We start from the raw sequence: 26461 nt of genomic DNA, 5'->3' as shown, positions 1-26461 counted from the left end.
AATATCGATCTATCCAGTTACATCCAGTTATAATACATAAACCAGTGAATTTACATTTCTGGTTACATCATCTATGTAACCAGTAATATAAAGATTGTGAAATGTATTACGAATTGTGCAACCATTTTTTAGGCTTTGGATATTGTAAAAACCCAGGCGATGTGATTATGTGATTTATTAGCACTATTTTAACAATTATGCAGAACTTAAGTTGTTATTTTGAGCCCCTTCATTTTTGAGACAATAGCCAAATGCAAGATCAGAGAAGAAAACAGTAAGATAAGGATGGCTTTAGGACCCAGAGGAGTCCTTCGTAGAAGCCGTTTTGTGGAACAGAAGTAGACAATCATTTCAACAGAAGAACAGAACATTCTGTTCATTCTTGCTCGGACCTCAGTACTGTTTTGACTTAATTTGCAGGGCAGAATAAGAAAGCGCTTCTTCCTCAATTAGTCATGTAAACTGGCTCAAGAGCACATGTAATGTAAACAAGGATGGAAATTTTCAGTTTTGCTCACAGAATCGTAAAGCCATAGCATAATGAAGTGCGGTGTTAGACTCACAAACGCGCAATAGCTTACTTAAATATGGCCATGGCATGGTGTCGTCATGGGAACAGGAAAGATGGGTTTGGGGAGAAAACAAAGGCTACCTGACTATATGGCCTTGTGAAAAACAGAATCATCGGGGGGTTGTTTACCACCAACCACCACCCCCTCAGCCTTCTCCTGTTTCCAGCCCCTCTCTGCAGACTAGCAGCTGTAAAGACAGAGCGGAGGGGGGCTGGGGGAGGGCCCCAGACCGCAGTATTAAAATTAATGAGAGACGGCATGGTCATGTGGAAAAACAAAGACATATCCCTGCAGATGCAGAGGGTCGCCCTGGATTTTCATTGCCCTTGTACTTGCAGACTGCGGACGTTGAGCAGTAACAGAAGGTCGCATAATGGAGGGTAACAATACATAAACAGGCAGGCTCTTTTGTCCAGAGGAAGGAACGGATGCTCCTTTTGTGTTTTCTTACGTGTGCTCTCAGTAATAATGAGCATGTAAGAAATAGAATAGCTGCGATTAAAGAACAAAGACTGACCACCCATCCCCACTGCAATGTAGAAACGCCATAAAAAATATGCTGGTTTTCTACCAGTCCAGGTCCTTTATGCATAAACAGATCTATATTTCCTGTACAACCAAAATATTTTTCACTGTTCACATTTGTGTTTATAATGGAAGCAGCAGTTTATTAGTGTAACTGCCACTATTGTAGGATTGCATTGCATTACTATCAAATAAAAGACATCGGGTGACAATTCAAAAAGTGAAAACAGGAAAATTAATGTGCTTGAGATTGCAGAATTGTAATAATATTGATAATTGGTCAGATTACAAAGTCTACAAATGTAGAAGAAAAAATTCACTTGTGTTTCATAGTGTTTATTAAATTTATGGATCTAGTTCTACCATTCTCAAATTTAGTTTCATTAAGAAAAGGACACAAGCCTCAATTGATGGCGTGGACTGACACTGTTGACAAAGCTCATTTTTTCAATTAATATGGCCAAATGCATTTAAAAAAATACTTGTGACTTGCACAGAGGGTTAAATATCTGAGTCATCCACGTCCATTTTTGTTGAATGATGTGGAGATGTCTTGAAGGATTTTGGTGAACCAAATTAATAAATAAAACACATACACATGCACAAAAAGATTACATAGGTAATTTTAAAAGCTTGATTATTACTGATACAGTTCAAAAACTAATTCTAAACTCGGGGGGGGGGGGGGGGGAATAGAACATACAATTGATGCTGCTGAAAATCTCATAATTACATTGTCAGTACTGGAAAAAATAAACAATTCTGTTAATTACACAATCATACCAAATACAAAAAGAAAAAAAAGTTATTGAATTGCATTTACGTATCCAAATAAAATAAAAGTTTCTGAAAAAAGACTGTCCATTGACATACCATGAGACTTTAGTATTTAAACAGGAAACAAGAGTTTCAGGTGTGAAGTAAGAGACATTCTGGATCGAGCTAGAACCTGTGTCTAGTTCTATGTGCTTTCAGAACTGGTCATTAAATGTGGAGGTTTGACAAAGGCAAATCAGAACTGACAATCTGAAGCCACCGAGCAAACAAAGGAGGACAAACATGCCTACGCATGCCCGCTTTCTCCACTGGTCTACTTGCTTCAACCATGGCCATTTCCTTTGAAAGCCACAAGAGCTAAAAATATCTTTGCAAGATGTAAACTTATGAACATTAAAAAGAGGTCTTTACAATTTGCTAGGGTGTAATGCAACAAATGAACATTAGACGAAAAATAATTTTGAAATTAATCTGATGGTCCTTTTGACTGATTTACGGAGGGAGTGCCAGCCATTTAAACACAAAGGGACAAAGGGGACGCTGGCTGTGGTTGCTGATGTACGACCTCTTCAAACTGAAGTCTTCAGAAGTTCTAGCTTTCTTGAGCAGTCCATATGTCAGAAGGCCCACATCTTTGCTTATGAAGGTGTGAAACCCAACAGCTGTTCGATTGGTTTATACCGCCATTCGTCTGCTTCGAGCTCCTCAACCAAGCTTGCTAGTTTCTCCATGCGAGACACTTGTTGATCTGGGAATAAAGACAAATATTAACATGCAATTTTAATGTTTTCTACAGATAAAAACTGGTCAAAGGAACCAGCAAGCTATACTTTATACCATCAGTTCACTTAAATTAATTGGAGCCAGTTACAGACATTCTAATAAAATTGCCCCAGGAAAGGCCAAATGGATTTACAATTCAATCCAACCCTATTCTGCACAACAAAACCAATACTATAAAAATCATCTTCAGTTACTGTACCATATCTTCAGTAAATTGCTGTATTGGTCCCTAAAACAGTCAAGATAACCTTTATGGTTTTCATACATACAGGAAAGTATAAAAATGTTACAAGTGGCATATTATGGCACAATTTTTCCACTGTTTTACATTAACTGGAGCAGTTAGTGAATTATTCTAGGCATGGACATAAAGATTGCAGAAAATTTAATTAAATAAGGCAGACCTGCCATTCTGCATATTCTATCCCATGGGTATTTTTGCCCTCTCTGCCACAAGAATCCTGACAGAGATCCACAGCCCAGAAATGGATTGAAAACTTTATATAACTCCCCTCCTTTGTGTGGAAAATGATAATCATATTGACATTTTATCCATTTATACTTTCAGTTTTTTCAAGTCCTTTTTTGAACAAGGAATGTACGAGTCCTTTGCAAGATTACACTCTTACCATGTTTCACCTGCTTGAGTGTAGACGCAACTTGGTAGCTGAAAACAGACTCGCACAAAAATCTATCAGAGCCATCTGAAACACAAAGAAATGCACAAATGATCCCACCCTGTCCATTTTCACACAGACTTTTCCATACTCTTCTTACCAACTCATGTAGTAGCACGTGGGGGGAAAAAATGAGAAAAAAACCACTGTGCTTGTGTAACAAGAAAGGCACATAACTGAGCATGCAACAAAACTAGGCTAACTCTTCAGCTGGAAAACATGATTAAGGAGAGAAGACAAAAAACACCATTATGCAACTCATTACCATTACAGGCCATGGTAAGCGAATGCGTGCCAGAATCTGACGCTGCAGCAGGGATTACTGACGAAGACAAAAACCCCAATAACGTACACAACAAAACAAAAGGCAGAGGGCTCGTTCAGCCGTGCGAATATCCCCTCTGCCGTTTGCCATCTCTTTGCCCTTTGCTCACCCAACTGCCTCCTGATGCAAATCAAGGCACGTACACTGAAGCGAGAGTTCACTTTCCAGGGTTTTTTTAAACATTTTTTTAACAATATCACTTCAGTTTTAATGTATGTTTTTGATTGGTGCAGTGCGTGCAGCAAAGGATATTTTAGATATTTAGACATTTTAGACAACCTGCCAACTTTACAATGGCTGGTACAGGGCACTTAGAAGTTTGCGGTGTTTACACCGAAACAAACTGATGTTCATGCTTCTAATTGCAAGTAAAGACCATAAAATAGATTGTTTCGTGTTAATGGCCTCTTGAAAACATATTGTTGCTGTACAAGCTGCTTTGGATTTTCTTTGGTACACCACAAGCCCTATACCTGTCGGCAGGTCATAAAATTGCCCAAAATATCCTTCATCGCATACACAAGAAAAATTCTGGGCCAACTGAAAACATATACTAAATCATAAATATTATTTATTTTTTTTAAATACAGAATGGGAACTGTCTCTTTAAATATGGTGTTTGACGCAAGGGAAGTAATTGGGTGGAGGCAGTCTGCCAGACAGCCCAGCGCTGTTCCTTTTGTGTTCTGCTGTGCAGGCACGTATGAAACGCACAAATTTGGGGGATGAATCAGCAACTAAGCCCTAGTCACCCGGGTCTTTGGTGGGAAAGCACATCCTCATGTTAGCAGATGAGGTGTTGACCTACATAGAGGGGAGACCAGTGCATAAATTGATTAAAGTGCAAAAATTGATTCAAGCGACAAGGACAAGCAACTTGCTAAAGTCTTACACCACAATAATCAGGACACGTTCCAGTTGGAATTTGTTTGTCATAAAATGAACATATCCCAAGTTTCACTAGTGCTCAAGAAAAAAAAAAGAAACATATTTGTGAATTTGAACAAGCTTATTGTAGTAACTTGTAGTAAATTACAGGACTTGCAAAAAAAAATCTGCTGAGTGTGTCCACTCCGGATTAGAACTCCTCTCTAACTGTACCCAAATCAATATTTCATTACAGAGACCTATTCCCGACAGAACAGATGTACAGTAGATATAAAGGTTATCAGCAAACAGGGCAGACTTGTGACGGACCTTCCATCATTTCTCCGGCTCCTTTGGGATATGTGTAGAGTACTTTGCGAGGCGGTATGAGTTCTGAAGCACTAAATCCTGATCCAGTGACAGAGCTTCCGCTGACCCCCCCAGCTGAAGAAGAGGAGGAAGATGCTGCCATCCCAATATACTCCACCTATACTGCAAAACAGTAATGAACTCATGGTTATGGTCATTCAAGTAAACAAGGTTGGTAGCTAGCTTGAACGGCAGACACAGCAGGAGGGCTGTTATTTATCCGTTCCAAATCTAGTTAGCTAGCTATGTCACATACTTGGTATGCAACTGTTATACAAAGTAATGTTGGCTGGCATTAACTAAGTTTAACAAATTCATTTATATGGCTACCATAGTCAGCTGACTACATCAGCTCATATGTATTCTGGCTTCAACAAGCAAGTGCGCACAGCTGAGTGGTGAAACTGCAGATTCTTACGTTGCTGGCTAATTAGCAAACATAAGCTACAGGGACATACAGTGGTATAGCTAGCTGGCTGAGTGTCGCTACAGGTACTGTAGTTAGCGTTATCTAATACAGTGGTAGCTAGCCAGTCTACAGACAACTTATTACATAAGCGAATCAATCGCTGATAAGTTAGCATATGAGGAAGCCTGGCTAGCTAGGTCTAAATAACATCAAAATGTCGCAAAGCGAATGTGTAAAATAATGATTAGGTCTAAGACAATAAACGGAAATGGCGAAACATACTATGCATAGCTAGCTTGCCCTAGTTTAAACATTTGTTACCTGTTTTCAACGAATTATGCCGACATCAACCGAGAGACGTACGTTATAGCTGGACTAAGTTACTAGCAATTCAACTAGCACTAGCTGCAATAACACCACGGTCGAAATGCTTTGCGGCTGATGAATACTTTAGACAACCTGATTTACGATAGTCTGCCGTGTGTCAGAAAGTACACGCAAACTGAGTGCTAGCCATCATAGCTACACTACATAGTTTATCTTTTTAACATCCTTTGATGAAGTCCTGAAACAAATTAAGTTACCAGGCCCACCTAGTAACATCAACTGTTTGCTGTATTGGTAAGATTTTCGTAGTTCGCTGACTGACTAGCTATCGAATTGACAATATCACCAAAGGCAATTACTTTAACTATTCAATCTATAGTAGAGCAACTAGAATGCAAGTAAAGGCAAACAAAGGTGACGAATTCAATTGTCGAGTGCTTGATTAATAGGGCCACGTAAGTTCTGCCAATTTGGTTAATTAGATACAGTGTGCTGACTATAGTTGCTTGCTACTATGGTGAACTAGATGTGTTAATTTGTAACTACAACGTTAGACTACTTGGCTAAATCATTTGAGAATCCCAGTATTATTTTGTACAAATAACATAGACTGTTGTTAAATTGTTAAGTTGTATAAATAAAAGCCATGATTATTTTCTGTGGTTATTCTATTCTAACACACAGTAAAACTTTGAAATGGAAGTTTTACGACCGACCCTGATAAACATCAATGGAAGGATTTACAGAAAAAACGTCATCAAAGAACAGGTTTATCAAGACGAAGACGATGAGGACGACTTTTCTTACTCAGACCCGGGTAAATAACGTTAGTAAAAGTGAAATAGCCACCCGTCAAGCGTCCTGTTGAACACATTGAACACACGTTTTAAAATGGCCTGTCTAAGCAAGCGTGTTTACAGGACGTTAATTTAAGTTAAAATAATTTAAAATCATAGTCTTCTTTGGGCCATACAGTACTCCAGTTGTGCAAGTGCAATGTTATACAAATTAATTAATATTTAAGACTGTTCCCCCACGCGGGATGACTGCATTCACCTAGTGGTCTCCTTTAAATTAAAGCTTAGATTGTTTGATAAAACTCTTTCTGTTTAAAGTCGCTGCCCAGTGCACGGACGAACCCTGTGACACATTCAACATGGAACAAACTGAGAAAGGCTTCCGTTATGCCATGGATGTCCCCAGTGTCCTTTACAAGTAGGCATGCATGCATCAAAATATTGATACCGCACAAAGATATGTTATATATTAACCCTAAAGGAATAACAAGGCAATAGAGCTGAATTAAAAATGGAAGGTGTTGTTTTTGCAGATACATTATTGGAAAGAAAGGGGAGACCAGGAAGAGGTTGGAATCTGAAACGCGTACCTCCGTTAGCATTCCCAAGCAAGGAGTGGAGGGACAGATAGGTGAGATCTGGATGAGAATGTGCTGTTTTTTTCTCTTTTTGTCAAGCAGGACAATGTTGACCTTTGTATGCAATCGGTGCTTTACCATCCTACTTTCTACACATTGATTCATATTTAACAAAGTTGTAGTGAAGAGAGTGACGTGAGGCTTCCTTGTATTTTTAGCTTTGTGATTAAGACAATGGGGTTATTGTCATTGGCTTGTAGCTATTGTCTTTTGTGTGATAAGATCTGACTTGTCCTGACGTGTGACTGAGTGTGTCTCTCCATCTTGGCTCAGTGATCACCGGTCAGCAGAGAGGAGCTGTGGCGTCAGCCGTCACACGCATCGAGGTCCTGATGGAGAGCTTCCGGAGGAAGCAGCCCTTCACACACTTCCTGTCATTCGCTTTGAACCATCCTCAAATCCAGGAGCGATTCTTGAAGTTTAAAGAAGAGGTCTTGGAACAGTGTTCAGAGGTGGAGAATATTTATATTGTAGCCAGAGGAGTAATAGAACTGCAGCTTTAAATTTTGCGTACAACTTCAACAAATTAATGTGAGTTTGGTTGTTAACCTTATCGACCATTAATACGCAAGGCCTGTGCTCACTGAGGTAACTGCACTGATTGATAAATGCTTCAAAGCAAGGTGTAATGTTAATGGTGGGACTATAATCTCCTACCATATATGCCTTTAAGTAATGCCAGATTTCTCCCTGTGTTTTTGAAGGATAGCGGAGTTGACAGCAGCATCTTTCAGAACCCAGCAAAGCTCCACCTGACTGTCGGTACCCTGGCATTGCTCAATGACATGGAAGTGAGCAAAGCGTGTGAACTCTTGCAGCAGTGTCAGGAGCAGCTCCAGTGGGTCCCAGTCCGCATGTTTCAGTCTACTCCTGCTCTAATAATGCAGTAGATACTATGGCCAAAGTTGCTACCGCCTAATTTTAATTATTCCATTCCAGCCTGTATAAAAAGTATTATTGGTTGCATGTATGGAAAATATGCTAACTACCATAGACAATGACCTTTGTGAATGACATAAGATTACTGAAGTTTGGTGAAGGCATTGTATGAGTTACTGGAGGTCAACTCGTTCTCTGTGTACGCTTTGATATTTCAGAGACATCACCGGGGGCAAGCCACTTCCCATGGAGGTTGTGGGGCTTGAGTACATGAACGACGACCCAGCCATGGTGGACGTCCTGTATGCCAAAGTCCAAGCGAAGGATGGGTCAGACAGGTGAGAACTTAGCCTGGTGGTCTTGGCTCTCTGGGAGCTTGCCTTGCCTTGTGGAGGGGCTGTCTTTAGGCATTGGGGTCTTGCCCAGTTCACCGTGTGGTCCTTAGTCATTTCTGCCAGTTTTCTTTGAATGAAGCTGTGGTAGCAACTCCATGCACCACAGCTGTGAACAAATTTATGAAAAATGTGATAAGTACAACCAATATAGCAGAGGAATATGCTGCTCAACAAATGACACAAACGCACAAAACATATTTTAAACTGTGAGAATCATATAGTGGACCAGGGATTACAGTCTGTAAGAAGTACTGTCATGCTGAGCACAAATGCTGTTGATTGCTGTTGATTGCTTGTTGTCCGTCTGTTTGCCTCAGAAAGCCTCACACAGTATAACAGTCTACAGTCAGCAACCCTTGTTCAGAGGTGTAAAATCCAGGTTCAGAAAGTAGAAGTCCTCCCCAGTATTTTGTTCCGGTCACCTGGATTTGCTAATTGGCACAATTCTTCAGCCAGATGGTGGAAGTAATTAGTGATATAAGCTGGCTGAGTTGGAAGAAACACATGGCAGGATGGCAGTTTTGTTTTCTGACCCCTGAACTTTCCACCTCTGCCATTTTGTTTCACCAGTGAGTTTGGTAAGGTGGCGCATTGTTTTCTGTCCGCTCTGTTTCCTCTGCAGGCTGCAGGTTATGGCGGACCAGCTGGTGGAGCACTTTGTCGCGGCGGGTCTGATGGTCCGGGAGTGGGACAGAGTGAAGCTCCACGCCACCGTCATGAACACGCTGTTCAGGAAGGACCCCTCAGGTAGAGCCCTCTGACCCTCCACCCAAACCCCCGTCAGGTAGAGCCCTCCACCCAAACCCCTGTCAGGTAGAGCCCTCAGACTCTCTACCCCTCCCCCCAGACCTGCCTCAGGTAGAGTCCTCCACCCAAACCCCCCTCAGGTACAGCCCTCAGGCCCTTTGCCCAAACCCCCTTCAGGTTTGTTTTCGCCTTTAATATCGGCAACTAATTCAGACCCAAGAAACCAGGTGGGGTGAGTTAAATGTGTAATCGACTGCTATAATTGAGTGCTGAATAACAACCAAAACCAGCAACCCCTGTGACTCACCAGGATCAGTAACAAAGATCACTGTTATGGAGGGTGAGATTATATAACAAAGGCAAACGCCCTTGGGGGGTATTCTATTTCACAGATAAATGATGAGCCTGGATGAGCTGAATGGCCTGTGCTGCTCATTATACATGATGTTCTTGTGTTGTGATTTTCTCAGAATCGCTTATTCTCCAGCCTGGCCATGTAGTTCCAGACGCACTCAGCAGGGGGCTGCTGCGAGCTGCGGGGAGTCCGCTTTTCAGCTGCAGTCCACAAATAGCCGGCCGTACCTCCGTATCGATCGGCTTGCCGCTGCTTTAGAGCGGCAGCTAGCGCACAGCGCTTGCGGGGAGGCCGGGGAGCTGACCAGCAGCGCAGGTTTTGGATCAGTGAGCTCAAAACAACATCTGCGAGTGACCTCTCCCTGTTTGTGACCGGAGCGGTAGCATGTTTTCAGCGCCGACAATGGGCTCATTCAGTCAGGAATGGACCATGCCCAGATTCTGCTCCTGAACATGAGTTTGCACAGAGCTGGCTGGGCACGGAGCACAAAGGAAGGGCTGGTTCACTCCGAACTGTTTACCGCTGGGGAACAGTGGACGTTTTGATTGAGCCCTGGTTTTTTTTTTTTTTGCGTGTGTTATTGTGTCTATGTTGACATCAGGGCATCCTTGTAATTATTAGCTTTGCAGTAACGCAGCCCTACCCACTTCCCTACGAATTCTTCCTGATTTGGTGGTCAACATGCTAAAAAAAAAAAACAGATCCTGCTTCATTTATAGAATTGTGGTACACCCAATACATATCCTGACTCTTTTGGTGTATTTTATCTGGATCTCATCACACCTCAGTAACATAAGGTCTATTTGTTTTGCATTCATTTTAATTCAACTTTTTTCTGTCTTGCAGCTGAAGACAAGGGTGGTTCGGGAAGGCCGAATATGAAGGACAGAGAGGCTTTTGATGCACGGGGTGTATTAAAGGTCAGAGCAAAACAAATCAGCCCCTCCATGTAAGGGAATGTCAAACATGCGGGTGCTAATGATAACTTGTCTTCGTGTTGTGTTGACTGGCGATGTGCAACCTTATTAGCGCTGCCTGCCCTCTAGTGGTTATATACTAGAACTGTCATTTTGTGGATAAACAACAACAGGGTCTTGCCAAGAACAGGGGTGGGCAATTCCAGTCCTGGAGGGCCAGCTTGTATGCAGATTTTTGTCTCTACCAATTACCCGGGCTTCACGACCTAATTGGCTGTATACACCAACACTGGTTTACTCGTAGATGAGATCACAGCGAACATGAGAACAGTCTTCGGCTATCATTCATGCGCTTATCAAGAAATGTAGCCAGATGGCGTATATGTTATGGCTAATTATGTAATTAAGACCAAAAGTTGGCATGAAAACCAGAAACAGATATGGCTCTCGTTTGCCCACCTCTGGCCTGGAAGCATGGCACGAAGAACAGCTTAGCAGCGCATTCTGCGAACTGGGGATAGAAAAAGCGTGAGATTGATTAAACCGTTTCTGCGCACACTTGAAGAAACGGCAACGTGTAAAAATAGCAGTCACTTTGCCAGTTCAGGATGGCAGCTTTTGCGTACCTATGAAGCTTCTGCATGCCTGTGAAGCTCCTGCATGTCTGTGAAGCTCCTGCATGCCCGTGAAGCTCCTGCATGCCTGTGAAGATTCTGCATGCCTGTGAAGCATGTATGGGGGTGATATTGATGGGGCTTTTTGCACGGAGGCAGAGATCACATGTCCGTTTACCACTCCTGTGGCGAGTCGGGGAATATCGCGTGCCAGTGGAAGTGTGACATTCCTGCGGAGCGAAACGAAAATGCATGTGCCGTGAAACCGGCGACTCGTTCTTCAGTATGAATATGCTAACAAAAATGCATATTCGTTTCAGTATGGATATGCTAACAAAACGCATATTCGTTTCAGAATGAATATGCTAACAAAACGCATATTCATTTCAGTTTGATTATGCTAACAAAATGCATATTTATTTCAAGAGGTTTGGTGAGTTTACCTCTTATGTGGATTGAATAGTCCTAAAAATTCATTTCTTTTATGGTTGGCAGGGCTGAGTATCCTGTTGTTGTCCCCTGAATTTAATCCGACAGACAGGCTCCAGGTCTGGTTACACCCACAAAGCCAACCTATAAAAGGAGATGGACAGACACACACACATCTCTCCCTCTAAATATATGTGCACCTCCATACCAAGGGTTCTGTGTTTTCAACCATTACAATGCAAAACACAACATGCATGTTTTCTAGTGTCAGTTCATTCAGTTTTTATTATTTCCTCACTAATAATACCTTTTTAAATCCATTTTGTCTTTTTAATTTATTTCAATGGAAGTGACTGCAAATAAAGGAGCTACTTTTATAAAAGATTACCAGCCATTGTTTTTCATTAAAGATGAGGCTAAATATTCAAGCGTTTGGACATACTGAAAGCGTGTCTTGTAGCCAATTAGCCGAACAGAGCATGTGCGGGCCGCCCATGTGCATCATCGCTCTGATTGCTGTGTCTTATTCTTTCAGCTTCACCGGGGGGCGGGGGGGGTGGGGGGGCGGGGGGAGGGAGAGAAATCGCAAAAGAGTCCGTTAAGATGACAAACAGAGCGTTTATGATCCTCCTTTACACAGCAGAGAAGTGTCGCTGGAGAGCCCCCGGATTGTGTTCAGTAGGCAGTAACCATAGCAACGGCATGTTTGCGAGAGACGGCCCCCTTCTTGTCATTCTGCGGCTGCTCCTGGAGTGGAATCCGAGAGGTGGCAAGAGCCTAATGTCTGTAACTGGCTCCAAATGGTACAAAAAAAGAAACAAGGCTAATTAGCAATCCAGTAAATAGCCCCAATAGGTTTAAAGGGATACATCTGGGTCGTCATAATCAATGCCTTTCAGACTGCAGTTTCACATGATTGTTTTGCATGTGCCCAGTGTCGGGGGCACCGGTCGTATTGTTTTTCATCGCTTGGCAGCGCTCCAGCGAAAATAAGCGCAGATAAATATCCCACTCTGCACGCACGGGGCAGAAGCTGTCGACGGAGAGGCGGATTTGTAACAGTACCTGGCTAACGTGGCTGTCCGACACGGGTGTGTCATCTGAGGCAGCCCAGAGTCGCAGGGTAATAATGCTCCATGCCTTCCTCTCTCCCTGTCCCTGTAGAAGTTTGGCACCTTCCGTTTCGGAGAGTTCCAGCTGAACGCCATCCACCTTTCCCAGAGGTTCTCCACGGACTGTTCCGGCTACTACACCTCGTCCGGCCTCGTTCAGTTGTCGTGACGAGCCTCGCCCTTTGGCCTCCAACTGTGGTAAGAAATGGACCGAAAGATTGGTGACTGACTGTCATGGTTGAGCTACTGATCTCCCATGCAGACCTCTGTTGTTCGGGCATAAAGCCCTACCTGCATTTCCTTGGCAGGGTTTCAGCGTGCATTCAAAACCCTTGGATGATTGACTGATACTCACGTTCATTCCGAGCCTGGCTGCAGTGACTTTATTGTGGGTAGCCTAACTGCCCTTCTTCAATGATTTGAGCAGTTGATTTTAATGTGGGCAATGTTCAACATGGCCAGCAGATGGCATGGTCGAGCACAGCCGATATGGCGGTTTCAGTGACAAGAATATTGTTTCTCAGAAGAAGCCTCGTAAATAGAGTGCGTGACCGTGTGAGCGCGCTGGAGGGGGAGTAAGTTATAACAGCCGTGGCCAACGCCGGTGTCGGCCTTGAGCCGTGTCCAGTGTCTTATAAATACACTTCCTCTGCCTTCGCGCGAGTCGAGTTTGGCAGTGAATCAAACCGGATTCAATTAAAAGCCGGATTTATTGCCGGGCAAATCCGAGAGCCTTTCTGTTTCCCCCGTAGTTTTCATGTCGGATGAAAAATGTTCAGAGGCAGCATCTGGTAACGCATGCCTTAATTCCTATGCGCATTTTAAAAAAGAGCTGATTTTCTGGGGAAGAAACAGGTGTTGAGGGAGAAATCTGGCAACCCCCTTTATCATGTTGAAATATTTTTACTTTTTGTTTTACGATGATTGATTTTAAAACGAAATAAAAACATATAGGGCCTTAGTCACTAAGAAATTTAGCTGTTGCAAGGCCCTTTAAACCTCCAAAAACCAATAACATTACCTGTGATTGGTCATGGTAGTTGTTTCTCATTTGTTTATATACTGTAGTGGCTGCATATGTCCTTATACTGCTATACATTAAACACACACACTTTATCGTGTGTGTGTTTAACATAAGTGGAATTTCATTGTCCCTCCTGTCTGTGATTCATTTCAGTTCAGTACCATTCTATCAAAACACAGCAAACAGAAGCTTAGTCTAAAAAATGCATATTTAATGCAAGTGTATTTTTCAGTCCTAGACGTGAAAGATTTGAGTGCTAAAGAGTACGACCAACTCCCACGAACCGCCTATTGGCTTTTTTATGCATTTCTATGGTACCATTATAGAATATGTAACCCACCTATTTCATTTTCAGTCCTGAATTGTTAGCATTAACATTAGACATTTAGGAGTTGCTCAAATCTAGAGCAACGTCCACAGCTTTATTTGAATTTAGTATTATTATTATTATTATTAGTAGTAGCAGTAGTAGTAGTAGTAGTAGCAGTAGCAGTAGTAGTAGCAGTAGTGTTCATGTACATGACAGACAGTCCTGAGCTTGTTCTCTTGTCAGAAATTGACTGTAGTGTGGTCGGAGGTGCTGCCCTGTCCGGAGGCCTGTGTCAGCAGCCAGTGTGAGTGCGTTGGCCTGGAACGGCCTGGCTCGGCCTCTCTCTCTCTCTCTCAGCAGGTCTCACGCCAGGCTGTTCTGCTGGGCTAGCGTCTGCTTAGCATTCAGGGGAGGGAGGCTGGGTCACCGGCAGCCTGCCTGCGTTCCTGCGAGCAGCCCAGAGCCCGCCCGCCCGCTGTCACTGCTCCTCCTCCTGCTGCTCGAATTCAGCAGCTCGGTCACGCACGCGCCGCTGCTCTCTCTGTCTTCCTGGCCCAAATTACGGCGCGGGAACGCCCGCTGATGATCGCGCGGGGCAGGGGGGACGCTGCGGCCGACCCCCGCCTCCGTGATTTCGCCCGGCGTTTCGTCTCCGGCCCGTTTCCTCCCGAGCCGTGGAAACGGGCCTCGTTGACGCGGCCCGCCGTTCGGTCCCGTTCTCTAACGGGCTCCGGCGGATCAGCGTGCGGGGGGCCCGCCCCCGCGTTTCGGCTAAGTCCCGTTTTATCCGCAGGGGGCCCGAGCTGACCCACGTTTGCACCGGGGCTCCAGATTGATGCTCCATCAACTCCGTAACCGCTCGGCGCAGATTGAAACGTCGGCAGCGAAAAGCATTAGTCACCTTTCCCCGGGACAGGAGATGGATTTCGTGAGCGAAGGAGGCGTAATCATGGTCTGAACGAGAAGACATGACATGACTAACAGAAATGGGTTTCTCCCAAAGTGTTGCAGTGGGACCAGCCGGTGAAATCAATTGCCTGTCGATAAGCCTGTCCATTAAAATAATTGCTATTAAATGTTTTCCAGCATTTCGGGGAAATTATTTTCAAAACCTTCAATAATCTGTCTATTAAAAAAAAATGTTTTTTCAGTTATTGTGGTGCTGACATCACCACAGTCAGCTCTAGTGTGCCAGCTCTGAGGAGACAAAAGTTCTTCAGACTGCTCTGTTTTTAGAAAGGAGGAGCCTTCATTAGGCCCTGTCTCAGAACTCTTTCACCTTTCTTGCTTTACATTGCATTTCGTTACAGACATTTAGCAGACGTTCTTATTCAGAGAGACTTACACAAGTTTTACATCTACATTTACATTGCATCCATTTATACAGCTGGATATATACTGATGCTTACGGTTAAGTACCTTGCAGGTTAAGTACCTTGCTCAAGGGAACAACGGCAGTGTCCTACCCGAGAAACGAACCTGTGACCTTTAGGTTATTACCCATTATACTACATTGCTGCCCTTCACTTGCTCTCAATGCCTTTATTTTTGGAAATTTCAGTGTAATGTAGCAACTTAGTCTGAGGTTTTAATTGTTCAGATCCTTTCCTCTTTCAAACCATGAAGAAAAAAATCATCCACCCCACCCCAACTCAGTCAGCAAGCTCTTTGCTTCCTGGGGTGAGATACAGCAACAAGAACCCTTGAGGTTTTCTGGTACTCTGTTCTTTTCAGTAGACCTTCAAAAATTAGCTGTTGTTAATTTGTGCCATTATTACAGCTGCAAAACTGGTAGTGGTTTTTATTTGATCTTTCTTGCTCAGTATTTTAGCTGCTACTGATTAGGGTTCATCATTTTGATAGAGCGCATGTAAAATTGATGGCTTGGTCTGTGGGGCCTGGCGTTAGATCTCATTTTGATACCCTGTGACGTGGAAAAGAAAAGCTGTGAGTTGAAACATAACATAATATAATATAACAGGCCGTTCAGCCCAACAGTGCTCGCCAAAGGAGAGGAACCTCAGGAAAGGGTTGAGAAAGGGTTAATGGCAGCGTGGTCGCAGAGCGAAGCACTGCAGGCTTGTGCCACGCGGTACGAGAGGAGAACAGACCGCAGGTTCTCTCAGACGGGAGAAAGAGAATGCCAAACGAGTCGCTGTGCGAGGGGCTCCTCATGCTCTCACCGTTCCCGAGTCACGGCGAAATCCAGCGAGGGAGGCGGGAGCTCCGGGAATCGGCCGCGGTTTCACCGGCGCATGTGGCGACCAGGCTGCGATTTGCTGACGTGCTGAGAGTGGTGAGAGAAAAAAAAGAAAAAAAACCCCATCTGCCCCCCCCCCTGCTCATGATGGGGAAATCACCTCCACACATTCACCTTTCCTCTCTCTGCTGAGATGAGCAGAAAGACACAGGCGGCCGTCAGCGCTAGTGTCACTGTGAGAACCGTCTCTGTTCGAGGCCTGCTGTGCGCTCAGCCGTTAGAATGACAATTATTCTCAAACCGAAATTGCACCAAAATAAAAAAAAGTGGGACTTCACAAGGAAGGTGAGAAATCGCCCGAACGGCGAAATTAATTTGGGGACCCATGTCCTCGATGTCCTTGAGAGAAAGGCAATTATGCTCGTCAGCTTTGAATAATGCATGTGCAGTAAATGGTTAAATAATGCATTTCTAAAAGCCGTGCTTCACATACACGCATTGCTGTAAGCCTTCCATGTTAGCAGGACACTGCTGTGTAATAAACACAGGTCAGGGTTCCTCAGGTATACTGAATGAATGTTCTGGCTAATTTCAGTATACCTGAATTCAAGTTGCTGCATCCACCCATGTCAAATATGCTGGCAGGATGATGCGTATTCATTATTGTGATAATAATTATTTTGACGTTTAAAAAAAAAAAAAAAAAAACGCCCTTGCTGTATATACGTAGAATGACACAATGATATATGAAGTAATGATTGACACAATCCATACGTTATCAAAATGTGAATGAAAAGACAAAATCTGTGTAAACCAACGCATGGTTAAGGAGCTAATTATGGAAATGCATTCCTTGTGCAAGACGTTGTGTACATTTAGGGCTGAAAATAAACCGAAAATAATATCTGTTGATGTGGAAAAATATGGGTTTGTGTAGGAAGCGGTTGTGGCTAATTAGCAGGATGAAAGATCAAAGTGAACTGAAGGCGCTTCATGAGCAATATGTAGGAGAGTCACTAAAGGTTGAGAAATGAAGAGGATTCATTTTAAGTGCTGTGTAATTGGAAGAATTCTGTATTACCTGGAGAGCTGGGAGTGTTGGAAGGTTGGAGAGGTTTACAGCCATCAACATAAAATATGTCCAACTAAAAGACAGAAGAGGATTCGCTGGTGTGCATTTACATTGCTGCATGCAGTAGTGGATCGGCATCTGTGTTTATTAGTGGACTCATTCCTCTCTCACACCGTCTTATGTCGATACAGGTTGCTCAACCAGAGCTTGACACGGTTTTCTGACAGTACAGACTGTTTCAACCCGCTAAGTTCAAATCAAGCTTAAGTCGTTTGAAAAAGGAATTAATTGTGCTGACAAGTAACCAATAGCACAGTTGCAATAAAGTTTCTGCAATTCCACTTTATATACACAAACACCATATAAAAAAAATCCAGACAATGATATTGAATAATGTAAATTTATTATTTAAAAATAAAATTAAGTGATATTCCTCTAAGTGAATATTGAATACGTGTTAAACATGAGAAACATGTCAGTATTGTGTTTCGATACATGTTTATTTAATGTTAATTATTTTAGTTTTGGCATGACCAACAATTAGGCAACTATGATATTGCATTAAACAGGAAGTGAGTGTGAGGTTTATTGTACAGTAGTACTGTTCTTTCTGTGTGTTAATGCCTCCAGTACTATGAAATGTGGCGAGTAACAAGATTACGGATTACCACTTCTTCCAACATGGCTTCAGGTGGATCCATCTTGTACGTGCTAACTGGCAGGTGTAATCGTTTTTATTTTTAATCGGTGAATAGTACCAGTCTGGCCACAAGTTGGCCATATGAATGCTTCTGTGGGGGGGGGAAAAACTAGTATCCATTGTACATCTTTGCCGACATCTGTGAATATCGCTTAGAAAGGGCGAGATCATGTCCAAGAGGAAGCATGTCTGGAATACAAGAGGGAAATCTTGAATGAAGTGCTCACTTTCGAACGGAAGGGCAAGGCAGACAGGGTCTAGAAAGGTGAGGTCAACAGAACAGGATGAAAGCACGAAGAGCGGTTAGATTTTGATTTGAAGTGGCGGAAATGCTTCCACAAAGACACGTACAGTACGGCCACTTACATTAAGATCAGAAGGGGAAAGGTTTTAATGATGGATCTTCAGCGTAGGGATAATAGGAAGAATCAGTCAAGTATGAAGCACCAGAGGACCCAGAGAGGGTGAGCACAGATAAAATAGCAGCTGACCCAACACAGGGCCTCGAGATTCTCTCATTTTCTAGCAGAATATAAATAGACTTGCTTTGACTTCACGTGTGTTCACAAGAATTTCAATGTGCTATGTGGGGGACTGTGTATTAAAAAGGGCTGTGATTGCAACCCAGATCACAAGATAAGGATGTACATACCCTCAAATTAAAGCGGACAGTCTGCATTTGAACCTCATGTTCATTGTTTCATTTCCAAATCAAATGTGCTGGAATACAGAGCCAAAACATTTTTTTTTTTTTTAAAGTATCACTGTCCAAATACTTATGGACTGCACTGTATTCGAGTAATGGAAACTATTAAATGACATATTAAATGACTTATTTTGAATGGTATAACAGCTCTAAATCAAGATTTCATCTCTTTCATAATACAGTGTGCTTTTCTTGGATGTTCTGTTTTTGAAATCTGGAAAAGAAAACATTTAGAGAACATATGACCTTTAATAACTCCAGAATAAAAGGATTGTCAAGCTGTTAATGCTGTTCATCCTACAGAAAATTGATTAATCTGTTCATTACTTTTTAAGGTCAGGATTTATTCTGTGCATTTAGTCTCATCTCTTTAAGGCCTACCCCCCTAGCTGATTTAATCCATCACTATCAGTTTGGGTAGTGCTTATGCCCTTTACACTGAAAAAAAAAAAAAAAAAAAAACAGTCACAGTTTCTTCTGGTTTAAAGACTGATTATAGTGCATCTTCCTAGTTGAAGATTCCTCACATATTGTCAGTCTAGTCTCTCACTAATATTACCAAAAGACTGCTGGCCAGATAGCCTGAAAATGGATTATATGTCATTTGCTAATTTTAGTTTGCTGAAAAGACCGTTGCCCGGCCATCGCTCATGTGTCAGCTGCCATTGTTTCCGACCGATGACATGTCTCGGATTGCCCACTGTCTACTGTTGGCGTGCGTTCCTGATAGTATTTGCCAAAATTGGCCAACACGCTTTTAACCGTCTCCAGATAACAACGATTCCAGGCCGGCTGGTGTAATATTACACAACAGCTAGATATTTCTGACGGATAATGCAGACATAACAGGCCTGTGGCTGGTTCGTAGTGGTGAGGCGTTGTGTTTGGGTCTGCACCAGAACAACGAGCGAATCACAGTAAGGGACCACACGAAGAGCCACATATGCTAGTGTCGAAACATCTGTCACATACGAAAGTAAAAAGTTGGGGAACTGATACGTACCCTTGGCCAACTGGGACTGGGATGTAGATTTTAGGACAGAGTGGATGTTAGTTCTTTATGTTTCAGCTGAGGCCAGCTACTGGAAGAGTTTAAAATGAGGACTCAGGCACCTGGGAAAAAAAAATTTGGGTTTACCCCAGATTTCCAGTTCTAAGAAAACCAAGCAGGCTGTGCAGTCACAACACTCAGCACCACCGCCCCAGATAGATATAAAACCACTCGCTCATGTGCAGTGGAATGGCTGATTGAATAATCTTGCCCCTTGGGAGATTGTCACTGATGACAGAGCAGGAATTTCTCAGGAGGTTGTTTATTGTAGACTAAGATTACTGGTATAGAATAGATTGCACAGGACTATACTGATTCTGATGCTTTCTCAGTTATGTCTGATGATTTCTACAATAACCAATAGCAATGTTGGGGAAGCTTTGTTTTCTCAGCAAGTGCTTCAAGATGTGCTTTTTCCGGAAGCCCTATGTTATTCCTAACCACCATCATTTACTGAAATAAACTAAATCTATGGAAGGAAGATATAAGGGAGCACAACATTGTTAGCTTCATATTAAACAGTTTGTATTATCTTCTTATGTTCATTTCATATAACATGGGTATTACCCAGTGGATCAACTTTAAAGTATAGATTTAAAACAGCAGAAGTACAATAGCTCAACTCACCATAGTATGACTAATATTACTAAAAGGCTTGCAATCGCAGGCTACCGTTTGTTCATTTGTGTAGCGTTATCTAAGCAATGTAATGTTTCAATGCCTGTATCAATAGGCCAAACAAGCTTACACACGTTAAGCTGATTCGAACACTTGGAATTGTTATTGAATTAAACGTGTTGTGAAATGAAATGTTCCAGGCATCGTGTGTACAGAGCAAGTAGAACTCCTGCACATGCGGAGCGGTCTTGCGCAATTCAAAATCTGCATCGTTCCTCTACGCCGCTGAGCTCTTTGTGGACATATGAGTGACATCTCAGCTCCAATGTTGTCTGTAATGCTTATTGCTGAAACGCCATTTGAGTTAATGGATGTGGCTGCTGGTGACAGCGTTGTACAACCTAAGAGAACCTAGATACCGCTCTATCTAAGAGAAAGCGTAGCATGTGGAGAAGCAGGATTGTCATGTTCTGTAAGTGGACAGAACCCAGATTATCTACCACAGAAAATGTCTGATCATCCTGTGAAGTGTATTACCCCTTGTTTTATTTTGCTCTTGTATTATTGCCATCTGATCTTGAAGAGCATCAGAAAGATTGCTGTATTCTGTGGGGTAACTTGAACTTTAAAATGTGTTTGTAGTGTTATATAGCAACTTTCATGAGTCAAATGAGTTCCTTTTAGCTGAAGAAATAAGTAAGTCTTCCATAAATAAATCTGTCTGTTTACAGTTTACCTTCATTGCTTTGTCTGTTTATTTTGTTGCATATCATTGCTTGAGTTATAGTACATGACATATTTCGAATTTGAGTGATCAGCAAGAGATTAAAGGAATGACAGTGTAGCACACAGCCACTGACCTGAATGCTGAAAATAGCTGAGTCCTCAGAGGTGTACGTTTTTTCATATTTTTTTTTCTAATTACATCTCGTTACATTACACAATTACATTTGAGATCCACAAAGCCCGTTGTCCTTCTTAGCGATAACACAAGACATCAAACATATGCTGTTTTTCCTGAACCCTTTTGATTGACGCTTCAATAAAGGGGTATTGACAGCTCCCAGCATCCGACAGGCTGTAATTTGAATGATGAAAAGCAGCAGAACTGCATCACGTCTGACTTTACTGTGAAGGCATTGCATGAATGTTATGAACTACCAAAAAAAAGCAGTACCATTCTGAAATACAGTTTAAATGCTTCGCTGCCTATTCAGTGCAACCTGGGAATAGATGTATGCCGGGCTCTTTCTTGTGCACTCATGCATTGTTCCATGAAATCCCGGGCCTGCAAACTATTTTTGCACTTAAAAGGGAAGCACCACAAGTGCATGTTGTTTACCAGTTCCAGTGGTAGTCAGTCTCTGTACATTCTAGACCAGGAAGGTTGAGGCTTTGATTGTCAGTTGGGGTGCTGTTGTTACAAATTGCTTCAATAAATGTTTGGCTGTTTAAATGTCCTAGTTAGTGTGTCTGCCAAACAAATACAGGAAAATACTACTGCTAGTCCTACCACTACCACTATTACTGCTAATAATAATGACACAAAGCTACCTTTGATTTGTGTTGTGTGTCATATTTCATACTTCGATTGGACTTCACCACTGATGTTACCAAATTAGGTTTGTAGGTTACTCTTTGATAAACAGGTTTTATAGGATAATGGAATAGTGAACAGGAAACACCTATTAACAACAAGGGTCCGATCAGGCCCAGAAAATCTTTAATGGTTAGAAACTGATTTTAACAGAATATCTAACGTATTTTATGTGCCTCTGAGATCCTTGGCTGCTATAAATGTTGATCTTAAGTTGTACTCAGAATAATGAGCATCCGAGCTGAAGTAGATTTCAGCTTGGTAATGGGGTTCGTTACAATGCTGTTCCCTCTGAGACCATTAAGCATTCAGAATTACGGGATTCAAAATAGTGGTGCTCATTGTACAGTTTAATTGAGTGGGGAGCTGTGCAATAAGTGAGAATGTTTGTGGCAGGCATGAGCAAATGAGCTGTATACTTTTTTTTTAACTGGAGAGATCTTTCATTAAAAAGTCTACAATTTCTGACACTGTATAACACATTTATAGCTCTGTCTGTATCCTGTATCCTCACACACTACCATAAATCTGTTATGAATATATCAGATTAGGCCTACTGGATAAATGCAGCCGGCCAAATTGTCTACTAAAATATGAATATCTTCACTCATTTACATAATGCTGCACGAGGACTTGACTTGGCCACAGTAATTGCTGTCTGGTGTTTGTGTGGTCCGGCGCTACCCATTACTCGCATGCTGATCCTTTCGATGGCGTTTGCGATGCAATACCCAAGACTAAACAAATCTTGATCCAATTAATTTTTTTTAAATGCTGATTTTCATGTCTTGCAGGAATTGCGTCTACGGGGGCAGACGGTTTCCAGCGCATCCGTGTTTGCTATGCGGCGCGGCTCCTCAGCTTCCTGTCGTCACGTTCTGTGCCGTGCGGCGGGCTGGCGGGCTGGCGGCCCGGCGCTGTGCCGGGCTCCGCCGTTCTGCCAGACACGTCTCGGCTACGCATCGCACCGGTGCCCCGCTTCCAAAACGCACATTTCCATTCCGGAAACGGCTTTTCCGCGGCTTAATGGGGAATTCGTTCAGATTCACTGAATCTCAAACACATTCAGGTCTACGGGGGGGGCAGACGGATTTCACCCGGATATTTTGTATTGTTTATATTCTGAGCTATTTACTTAATCTTTTCAATCTGACTACAAAAACTATAGATTTTCTTTTTTTTCCCCTCCCACAGACATTTGGGAAAATGAATTCAGGCTTATGAGGCTGTGCATAAATAAACAGATGATTATGCAAAATGCTTGAGTTACTAATTAACATCAATCTCTTTAAAATTCAGGAGGCATATGACTGATTAATTGTACACGGATGTGGGCTTGTCTGCAGTGCAATAAGATGAATTGACTTCTGATTGTCTGGTATTTTTCTCCTTATTTAGTCCTATTGGAGCATAACATGTTTGTTGCTTATAACATTTTGTTTGTCTTTGTGAGTCTAAATGATGAGGTGCATAAATACTGGAATTTGCCACTTCATACCTATTTTTGTGCTACATGAATGTTTTAACCATAAGTGGTTTTCCCTATCAAGAATTTACAAGATTGTATAGATACTCATGCATCTATAAATTCAATTTCCCTGTGTGCAATCATGTATATATTTGAGTTGAGATGTTTTTTTATTCTCCTGTCTTTTGTATGTAAACTGATTTTGTATGTAAATCTAATCACCAAATTGATTAGATTGCGTCTTCCGTACGCCGCCTTTTGAGGGGAGGACAAAAAGCTTCCGAACGGAGAGAAAAGATGACATCAGTTAATCTGCCGTTTCAATTGAAGGAGTGAAATAGGTTTGTTAAAGTCCCCCATGGGCGCATCGTTGGGAGCAGACCCGCGTTAGAACAGGATAGGTGCGTCTGAGCTATTCCTGGCTGGGTGTCGACTCTCTGGCACGCCCCTTCCTGTGCGCTATCAACAAGAAGGAGAGAAACACAGTGTTCGGGCCCAGCATCCAAACTTAAAGCACCCTCTTTCCTGAAATGTTTCTCCCCAGCAACACCTCTGCTACAGCAGGGTATGAGCGCTTAGTGCAGAGGTTACGAGCCTGTTGTGGGTGGGACGAGAGAGGAAGTAGGATTACTCCAGCGTTGGCTCCTCACACATTAATTCTCCCCGTGCATCAAGATAATCCCCTAAATATGCTGTGACATAAACAGCTCTAAAAATAGGCTGCCTCTGATTCCTAAAGCGGTTTGTCACGGTGGCGTGGAAGGGCTTGCCTCCCTGGTCATGGCGGACCATGGCTCAACACGCGCTACACACTGTGCTGTCAGCTCATTGGCTGCCCGCTGTGGGTAAGAGGTGGATCAGGTCAGTAAATACAGGGCAGTACTACAGAGAGCAGCAGCATCCCAGGTGCAACGTCAGCACAGCCCAACAGGGTTCCATAACGCCCGCCTCATCCACTAAAACTAACTACGCCAGAAGGAGGGTCTTATCCTTTTAAAGCTTCTTACCAGGGTATCAGTGTTTTTCTGTTTTCGGTCAACTTCAGTATTAATCTGGAAAGTTTCCCCTCATGAAATGTTTTTAAAAAGCTGCATTCAATATTGATGCATGGAATTCAGCCTGACTGTAAAACAGAAAATTTGATTTTTCTGTCCGCTCTGTTGAACCGAATCCCTGGTCCGGCGTGTAGAGCCTCGGTCAGCTCATAGCACTAATTGTGACAAGATGGATGATGATCATTAATTACTGAATCTCGTCGATCGCTACATTATGTTGACATTTGCAGCTGGCAATCTCGGCAGGCTCCCCCCCCCTCCAGCAAAGCAGGGATTCTGCCGAGTCAGGCAATCGTATCTAATGACTCAAGTTTGTTTTTCCCCCATCTGCATCGTCACAAGCTTGTTTACACCCAGATCCAGCATGGAAACTGACTGATCAGCTTCAACAGTAGAGAGTGCTGTAAATGTACACGTACAGTAGTCATTTAGCAGACTGCACCACACCACCAATACCCTACAACGCAAACTTCCCAGAGTTAACCATGAAATGAGATCTGCTTAATTGGCACGGAAACATAGCACAAACAGGTGAGCAAGGAGGCTAATGATGAGAGTCACTGGCTTAGAGATACCAGGATTAGGAAACCAAAAGTACAATCAAATGAGGACAACTGTCGTTAACACTTACCATGGTTATTTACAATAGCGTATTTCTTGCCCAGTTGTGCATAGGCCTGGCCTCGGTCATGTTGGAACTGCGCTCCACAGACAGTGGGCATCAAAACATATTATTATATGCCATTATATTCTACTGATATACAACTAGGCCTATAGGTTGTAGTGTTTTGCGTTACAGTCAAACATAATCATAAAGACAAAACAGCTAAAAAATATATATTTTAAATTAAGGATAACCTACAAACTGAGAATGAACCAGGCTACCATCCCTCATATACAAAACCTCGATATAAAGTTAAGTATCCCTTGCCCATCATTATGTCCAATTCTTTTTCTACATTAAGTAATCTGAACCCACGATTAACTCTTCTGTATTTCCATCATACTAAATTGACTAAAACTCAACTCAAAATCTTCAATTGCAGGGTCTGGCATTTAAAAAAAGGCCCAGCCTATATCTTATACACACACTGGAAATATGATGTAGATCTAGGCCTAAACTTCACGCGGAATGTGAACTTTTTAACAAACCGATTTTACTCTGCATTAGGTTATCTCAGGCCACTTTAAATAATGTCTTTCTGCGTGTCGAATTAAAATACTGGCCTTGTAACTGTAAACTGAATGTATGTCACACACAGAATACAGCATCCCATTTACACACTTACATTACGGTATGCAGGTGTATCAGTGGTCCCTGGCACTCAACTTCCTGAGACATTATCTGCAATGGTAGGTTAGGTCTCCATTCCGTTTCATGCACTTCATTTTAAGAGTGTTAAACATTAGGCAGTAACTTGGCGTAATCACATTTGGCTACAGTGCAGTGCGCACCTGCTCGCCACTATTCGTCAACGCGGGATGTGCTATCGGACTTGCGCTGCGTCGCTCTCTCTCCCTCTCTCTTTCTCTCTCTCTAGCAGTGCCTCTGTAAGGAGAATCTTATAATCAGGTCACATTTCACCGTAGATCTCTAACCAAGAAGAAGGGAAGTCAGCCAGCGTGAATCGCATCTACGAAGAGCATCACAAGCAGCCATGGTCGGGATGAGAGATCTGGGGTATTTTCTTGTCCCCGTCCTGGTTCTGGTGGGGTCCTCGATGCAAGCGGACGTGAAATCTGGAAAAGAAGCGCAGAATGCGGGGAATTTCATGGAAGATGAGCAATGGCTGTCCACCATTTCCCAATACAGCCGCAAGATCAAACACTGGAATCGCTTCAGAGACGTGAGTTCGCTATCTTGATTATTTTAAGGCATGAACAGTTAAAAAAAAAAAAAAACGTTTCGTCAGCTAGCCTGCGAGTACATAAAAATTTGTACAACCTCGGTAGCTAGATAAATTTTTTACGTAGCCTAAGGATTTCACATGATATTTTATCTATGCGATTAAATAGTGTTAAGCCTATAAAGCAATTATAAACGTTTCTCATTCGACACGATCTTGGTAGGTTACGAACAGGAACCAAGCATGCTAAGTGGGCATATAAACAATGGTTGGTTAGCAAAACTAACACTGTGAATTAG

General features: G+C 42.6%; 3 protein-coding genes across 7 annotated transcripts in view; 2 read left to right on the top strand and 1 right to left on the bottom strand.

Moving 5' to 3' along the window:
* Positions 1-1370: 1370 nt before the first annotated feature.
* anapc16 (anaphase promoting complex subunit 16) lies at positions 1371-5901 on the bottom strand. 2 transcript variants are annotated; one of them, XM_035406702.1, is made up of 4 exons: positions 5626-5901; positions 4857-5013; positions 3287-3361; positions 1371-2622 (listed from the first exon to the last, which is right to left on the bottom strand). In XM_035406702.1, exons 2-4 carry the CDS (start codon positions 4996-4998, stop codon positions 2513-2515), a joined length of 327 nt encoding a protein of 108 aa, XP_035262593.1. In that variant the 5' UTR covers positions 4999-5013; positions 5626-5901; the 3' UTR covers positions 1371-2512. The 2 variants fall into 2 exon arrangements, with proteins under 2 accessions (XP_035262593.1, XP_035262592.1); XM_035406701.1 differs by having other exon boundaries at positions 4857-5018; positions 5626-5899.
* A 222-nt stretch (positions 5902-6123) lies between these two features.
* On the top strand, positions 6124-23407 carry ascc1 (activating signal cointegrator 1 complex subunit 1). Of its 3 annotated transcripts, none has more exons than XM_035406699.1 (10): positions 6124-6448; positions 6747-6846; positions 6962-7059; positions 7340-7518; positions 7771-7904; positions 8164-8283; positions 8963-9087; positions 10289-10362; positions 12567-12712; positions 22587-23407. In XM_035406699.1, exons 1-9 carry the CDS (start codon positions 6328-6330, stop codon positions 12681-12683), a joined length of 1068 nt encoding a protein of 355 aa, XP_035262590.1. In that variant the 5' UTR covers positions 6124-6327; the 3' UTR covers positions 12684-12712; positions 22587-23407. The 3 variants fall into 3 exon arrangements, with proteins under 3 accessions (XP_035262590.1, XP_035262591.1, XP_035262589.1); XM_035406700.1 differs by lacking the exon at positions 22587-23407 and adding an exon at positions 14209-14928; XM_035406698.1 differs by lacking the exon at positions 22587-23407 and adding an exon at positions 14206-14928.
* Positions 23408-25756: 2349 nt separating this feature from the next.
* The window catches only part of spock2 (SPARC (osteonectin), cwcv and kazal like domains proteoglycan 2), a 41317-nt gene continuing 40612 nt past the window's right edge, over positions 25757-26461 (top strand). The window contains exon 1 of one of the 2 annotated variants that reach the window (XM_035406697.1): positions 25757-26162. In XM_035406697.1, coding sequence (XP_035262588.1) covers positions 25974-26162 — 189 coding nt within the window. In that variant the 5' untranslated portion in view covers positions 25757-25973. The remainder of the gene's footprint in view (positions 26163-26461) is intronic. The other variant, XM_035406696.1, reaches the window with a different exon arrangement.

The sequence above is a fragment of the Anguilla anguilla genome, chromosome 2, assembly GCF_013347855.1.
Source record: "Anguilla anguilla isolate fAngAng1 chromosome 2, fAngAng1.pri, whole genome shotgun sequence".
NCBI classification, from domain to species: Eukaryota; Metazoa; Chordata; class Actinopteri; order Anguilliformes; family Anguillidae; genus Anguilla; species Anguilla anguilla.
This window is presented reverse-complemented; position numbering and strand designations above follow the sequence as displayed.